Here is a 6,902-nt window from a genome sequence, read left to right as displayed (position 1 = left end):
TGGTAAGGGGCAGGGGAGCTTGCCTTACTTCTGAGGTCACATCCTGTTTTGGGGGACCAGGCCAGCAGTTGCAGGAGCAAAGTGAGGCAGAGAGTTCAGCATGAGGTGCTCACAACTCACTGATTCAGGACAGATGGGAAAGCCAACCCTTTCCCCAATTTATACTTCAGCGGGAGAAATGGGGGGCCTGATGCTGGCTTGTGGAGAACTTGAAAGGAGTCTGATGCTAGGTTATAGAAGTTTGTAGAGAAGCTGAAAGGGGAAATTTAGATGAAGCAGAGAAAGGGAAGTTCAGCCCCAAAATGCAGATGTGGGTTCTATTAAGATCAGCCGTGACTTTTTGGTGGAAAGAGAAACAGGGAACAGCCACGTAAACATGGCCACCTCTCTGCTGGAATCTGCTCTCCCCCAGGCCCTGAGAGGATGCTTGCTTCCTTGGAAGGAAATGAGTTTCAGGAGGCAAACACCCTATGGAGACAGAGAATTGAGAGAAGATAAGCACACTGGGGGAGGGAGGAGGGTATGGGTTCAACGAATGAAAAGGGTCAAAACAACTGAGGAGAGCTAATGATGGTTAACAATTTGCTCCTTCTAGAATTTTTTTTTTCCCTTGGCTTTCAAGACCTGACATCCTGATCCTCTGACAGATTCTTCCCAGTCAACCCAGGAATAATGAGCAGACCATGTGTGACAAAATACGCTGTTAATAATTAAATAAGTCCTTGAAAGCAATCCAGAAATGGCCCGCCACAACTTCTGCTATAGTTTATTTCTCTCTGATTTTATTTTTTGTAAAACGATCGTGTGAGGAAAAAGATAAACTGTTTGCCCAGTTCTGGACTCCCAAACTGGTTAAAGGACAGTGCTGATTTTAGTTGTGGTTTGAAGGGAAAGGGTGACAATGCCCTGAAGAGAAACAGTCACCACTGTGGCTGAGAGCCCTGGCTGGCCGTTCTGTACCCTCCCCACTTCCCCCTGCGGGGGCCCAGGGTGGACTGGATGATGAGCGCCACCTGCAGGAAGAAAGCTGCAGGTAGGAGAAGATAGCTGAATATTGTTTAGCATTATTATGCATCAGAAATTAAAGCCCTGTAACCTCTCTTTGGCCCATCTCTGGTTCTCTTCTTCCTGAAATTTTGTTCCATTGTGATTAAGAGACAATACATAAGGTCCAGCCCTGCAGGGAGAAGCTGCTCTAATTTTGGCAGAGTGTCTAAGAGGCCTCATCACCTTCTTCACAGAGAAAACAGAATCTATCAGGAGAGAATTTACAGACCTTCCCATCTCCCATCGGCAGTCATTCAAAATCACCTACTTCTGTACTCCAGCTCCTCCTTCCCGGTGCAGTGGGAAAAGTGTCCCTTCCTTGGGTCAATGCCCCCAGGATCCCCTCCCACCTTCTCCCACAACCTGTGTCCTCAACCTTCCTTTTACTTTTCTAACACTATTTAAACAAACATTTCTAAGCTTCTTCCAGCTTAAACATATTTTAAAAGCCAAAAAAACAAAAATAACAACACCTCCCCGATCCTATAACCCCAGAAGCTGCTACCTAACTTCCTCCCTTTCACAGTCACACTTCTGGAAAGAGCTGACAGCGCTTGCTGCCTCCCTTCCCTTCCTTTCGGATCTCTGTCCACCGCCCTCTACTCCCTCCTCACCAGAAGACAGCGCTTGCCAGGTCCTCCGAGTCCAAGAGACATTTCTCTCACCTGATGTATTGGTTGTATTTGAATGATGATCCCTCCTTCTCACTTGAAACACTCCCTTACTAGGGTCAAGGATACACACATTCCTAGCCTCTCTCCCACTTCAGTGCTCCCATCAGGTAGATGCCACTTTTATCTAGCCAGCTGCTCAGGCCATGCATGGATGATCATGGAATCACGCTTGAGTGTCTGCTCTCGCTTTTCACATCCTTCCGCAAGTCCAGTATCAATTCGGAACCCCACACCTTCTCTGTCCTGCTAGGTCAGTACCCTGGTCTCAGTCACCCTCATCTCTCCCCTGCGACACTGCAGTAGCCACTTGGCTGGCCTCCTGCCTCTATTCTGGCTACCGCCCAGCAGCTCAAGGGATCCCATACAAGTAAAACACACAGAACTCCCCTCTTCCCTACCCGCCAAGGTTATCTCCAATCACCCTTGGCTTCAGGTTCCATGTTGCCTCCCCATAAACCCTCCCTGAGCTCCCACACCTGGGCTAGGAGCCCCTCCCAATTTGTTCCAGGAACACCTGCATATTCCTTCCAAAAGCACTTATTCCACTGTGTCCTAACTGCTCTGCATCCCCACAGCTTCATGAGCGCAGGGAGGGCACAGGCAGTGTCTGTTTGTTGAATCCATTCATCGTGCGTGGCACCTAGCCAATATTCCATAAAAAGACAGCTGTGAATGTACTGTTTCCCCCCCATCTCTAGACACAGAATATTAACAGGTCAGGAGGGAAGCTAGGTAAAATTCTGATAATTAGGTGACTGTTGAAAGAAGTCTGAAAATGTGCCCCAGACATTCTAAAGAATCAGAGTTTGTAAAATGGCGGCCTGCGGCAAAAATTAAGCTTTCTTCGTGTTTCCGCAAGGCCTAGTGACCAGAGCTGCTGATTTCACCTGTGGCTTGGGTGAGTGGCAGATAGTGAGTGCCCTGAGCTTAGGGTCCCGCACATACAGATGCAGGGAGGCCACGAAGGCGATACCACCTTCTGCCGTGGTCCGGAGATGAAGGTGAAGAATTGGGGAGGAGGCGTCGGGAGGACGGTGGTTTCTAGTCCCAACTTAGGGCAGCTAGGGCAGTTCCAAAGGCAGGAGCTAAGGGTGGGAGGGGACTTCTGGGAAACGAAAGCGAAAGAGGCTTAACCACCAGGATCTGGGCGGGGCCTGCAGTCGGAGCCAGACCAGCGGAGGGGAGGATGGCCGAGCCTGGCTCCTTCCCGCTGCTGGTCGAAGGGTCCTGGGGTCCCCACCCCCCGAAGAACTTGAGCATCAAGTTGCAGATGTACTTCCAGAGCCAGAAGAGATCAGGAGGCGGGGAGTGTGAGGTCCGCCAGGCGCCGGGGAGCCCGCCTCGTTTCCTTGTGCTCTTCTACCCCGACGACGGTGAGGGGGGCAAGGGGTGCGGGGGAGAGGAGACAGCGGGGGCTCTCCTTCCAGGGAAACCTGGGGCTGGGGCGCGCGGCGGGAGAATTCGTCCGGCCCCGGCAGCACGTGTAGGAAAGAGCGTGGGGCGCGCAGAATAGACAAGGCGCCTCGGGGGCGCTGCGTGCGCGGCGCTTCCAGGCGCTCCCGGAGCTGGTGGCAGACAGCCCAGGTGGTTTAAATAAACATTTAGCACCGTGTGACTGAAGGGAGCTGCCTGAGAGCTGGTGCACCCACCTCATTTTACGAGGCTACATCGTGTAGTGGCATCGTGTGTTAGGGGCAGAGTTGCAATGCCATTGCAATTTTTGTCTTCTTCCTATGAAAGCCGCAGTTCTGGAACTCCGGAGGTTTATGGGAACACAATTTGAAGGGAAGAGAAGGTTTCCAGGGAAGTCACATCTAAACTGACTCCTGAGGGTGAATTCAGTTCTTGATAGGCGAGATACTGGGGAGGGCGCTTCAGATGGGAACTGGCTGCAGTGCTGGGGACGGGAGAGCAAAGGCGTCTCCAGGGAAGTGCTGGGTGCCCTTGGGCAGCTTTGGTTTGAGGAATGAGCCCTCTCCTTATCTCTGCACAAGCGAGGTCTGGAGACTGGCACTAAAAAGAACAGGTGAGATCTGGGAAATTTTATAAGATTACAAAGGGGGTGCTTGTATTTTAAAAAATCTTAGGCCTTCTCTTATTAAACTTCCTTTTTAAAAAGAAGTGGGGTGGAAATTAAGGCTAATAGAATATTGGGTTGAGATAAAAGAGGACCTTGCATGACATGCTAAGGAGTATGAACTTTCCCCCACAGGTAGGCAGGGGAGAGCCATGTCCAAATATACTTTTGGGAGATAAATTTGGTTGCAGATAAGTATAGTGATTTCTGTTGGGAGAGACCATGAACATCAGACCTTTGAAGAGTGTCATGCAATGTCCAGGTGAGGACCGGTGAGCCCTTGAACAAGGAGAGTCAGCACGGGGATGGAAGATGCATGTTTGCGTAGCGTCTGGATTTGCTAACGGATTCTACAGGATGCTCCACTTGAGAGAGAGGGAGAGGGAGAGCCCCTGTGCTTTCTCTTACTTTTTAGATGGGGAAGGATGGAGCTAAGCAATGTGAGGAGTCACAGGGATTTCCCCATGGGTCATGGAGATTCCCAGTGATTCTGGGATCACTTGGGAGAGGGGCAGAAGCACTGCCTAGAATCTCATTGTCTGCATGTAAATATAGAGGCTTATTGGAGGGGAAAGGCAGGTACTGTTGATCAGTGCACAGTATCTTTGTCAAGGGTCTGCTGGAACCTCTGCAGTCAGTTTCAGGGTGGTCCTCAGGCTGGGAGCAGGGGTGGCATTCTGAGTTGATTGAGGGTTAGGAGTTTTGAACTTTGAGGGGGAAGTTCCCTCCCCATAGGCAATTGAGCAGCTGAGTTAACCTCTCCTCATGCTGTTGCTATTAGGGAAGCGGGACGACAAGTACCCACCAGTTATCTGCTTGCTCGAGACACCTACCAGGTCTGCACTGGGAAGCACATGACCTGCTGTTCTCCCAGTGCACAGTTTTTTCCATCAGGATCTCAAAGGCAAGGATGTGGACAACCACTGACCCTGCCTTCCTGTTGCTGGATTTGGAGTAGCATTTGGGTCAGAGGAGAAGCAAGGAGGCTTAGGAGGCCATCAGAGCAATTGAAATGCTCTAGGGCAGGGATGCAAAAAGGAAAGAATGAAACCCAGAGGAGAGAGGGGTGCACAGACCAGTGTGAAGGAAGCGAGGTGGGCAGGGGTCAGGAGACCTGCCTGGCTCAGAGCCCTTAGAACAATGTCAAAAATTTTCCAAGGGTTAATTTCACCAAGCAATGCTCAAAAGGGCATCTGTGCAATGTAAGCCATTTCCCCGGGGCTTCACTTTTCCTCAAAGGATTTTACCATTTTGATTCCGATTGTCAACATCACCATGGGCCTGGCCCTTAGGGACACTTCTTTCTTCTTTAAAATCCCATTATCCTCAAGAGTAGTCCTCACATTGCGGCAACAGACCCCCAGCATCCAAATCACAACTGGTTAAACAGGCACATTCCCAGCTCTGTCCTAGAGACTCAGGTACCCTGAGTGTAGGGTGGGTGGGAATCTGCATGTTTAACCACACCCCAGGTGACGCTGATTCGCTAAAGTCTTAGAATCCCTGTTGTTTGTTGATGACCCTGAATGAACAAAAAGGGAAATAACTGTAGAAAATACAAACCTCGTAAAAATGCAAACAGCAAAAATATAATTGTGTGATGATAACATCATTCTGTTCTAGTCCTCAAAGCAGAAGTGATTTCAGTCTCCCTGCGAGGTTTCTTCCTTCCCATCTCCCAGCGCACTTCCTCCCTTCACCCACCTCTAGACTGCTCTAATGCCCTTCTTGCAGTAGTACCCGCCCAGCATACACACTCAGAGCTTAGTGCAGCTCTTTGTATGGTCAAAGTTCTTAGGGGTGGAAAGTCCCTGTTCAGTTTTGGTTTCCTCCCAGAGGAATGGCTTTCTCAGAAGCAAGTGGTCAGGAGTTTGCTAACATCAAATTACCTACCCCAGCACTGTCCCTCGGGCAAAGCTCTTCTCCCACAGGAACACCCTCTGCCCTCCAGGGATGGAAGTGGCCCCAACAGGTGCAGGCCCATAGTGTAACACAACTTGATTCTTATCATTCACATAATAAGAATGAGCCCAAAAGCAGTCCTCTGTGGAAATGAGTGGATAGCAAACAGAAACTACTTGGAAGCTGTGTACTTCTATATAATTGGCTGAATTTCCGAAAAGTCAAGTGTAAATTGCCTTGTAAGATTTCAAATCCTGGGCTTCCCTGGTGGCGCAGTGGTTAAGAATCCACCTGCTAATGCAGGGAACACAGGTTCAAGCCCTGGTCCGGGAAGATCCCACATGCTGTGGAGCAACTAAGCCCGTGCGCCACAACTACAGAGCCTGAGCTCTGGAGCCTGCGATCCACAACTACTGAAGCCCGCGCGCCTAGAGCCCATGCTCCGCAACAAGAGAAGCCACCGCAATGAGAAACCTGCGCACCGCAATGAAGAGTAGCCCCCGCTCGCTGCAACTAGAGAAAACCCGCACGCAGCAACGAAGACCCAACACAGCCAAAAATAAATAAATTTATATAAAAAAACGATTTTAAATCCTGTCAGGTGTACATTTATCATCTTTTCTGGTCATAATTTTGCTCCTGATTATTGTCAGCTTCTCCTTAAATAAAATTAAATATGGATGGTCTGAGATTGGTGCAGAAGAGAGCCTGTCCACATGGGTAAAGGGTGTTTAGATGGCAGCATTTCAGCTCTTCTTCCTCCCAGATTCACTTTCTCCTTGTTGCGGATCACTTACTGTTACTGCTACCACTTGCTCTCTTAAAATAGTTGTGCCCATACATATTACACACAATCTCAGAACAAGCTGGCACATTTAGATACCTGGACAGGACTCTACCAAAGTATAGGGAATAATAAAAGGAATGTAACACAGAGGTCCATGACTCTAGATAGCTTGGCTTATGAAACTTAGCTTGCTCTCTGGGCTCAGGGGTCCTATCCAGTCCTTAGTCCTCACTCCAGCTTAGGACAGCCTATCAGGAGTCCATGCAAAAACACCCACCATGCTCACAAAGAATGAAATTAGTCTGGCATTCTTATATTGTTTTTGAGGCCTGTTTTTGAGATGGCATCCAATTAAGTCATTACCTCCCTCATCCTCTTCATGGATGGTTGAGGTGGGAAAGCTATCAAATCCCTC

The 6,902-nt window shown here is 49.4% G+C and overlaps 1 protein-coding gene across 1 annotated transcript in view; it reads left to right on the top strand.

Annotated features, from left to right (window-relative positions):
* The first annotated feature begins 2,887 nt into the window (after positions 1-2,887).
* Positions 2,888-6,902, top strand: part of PARP14 (poly(ADP-ribose) polymerase family member 14) — a 45,264-nt gene continuing 41,249 nt past the window's right edge. Inside the window, exon 1 of the mRNA XM_007449701.1 lies at positions 2,888-3,094. Within this exon, the coding sequence (XP_007449763.1) occupies positions 2,908-3,094 (187 nt within the window). The 5' untranslated portion in view covers positions 2,888-2,907. The remainder of the gene's footprint in view (positions 3,095-6,902) is intronic.

Source organism: Lipotes vexillifer, unplaced genomic scaffold (assembly GCF_000442215.2).
Source record: "Lipotes vexillifer unplaced genomic scaffold, Lipotes_vexillifer_v1.1 scaffold1378, whole genome shotgun sequence".
NCBI lineage: Eukaryota > Metazoa > Chordata > Mammalia > Artiodactyla > Lipotidae > Lipotes > Lipotes vexillifer.
This window is presented reverse-complemented; position numbering and strand designations above follow the sequence as displayed.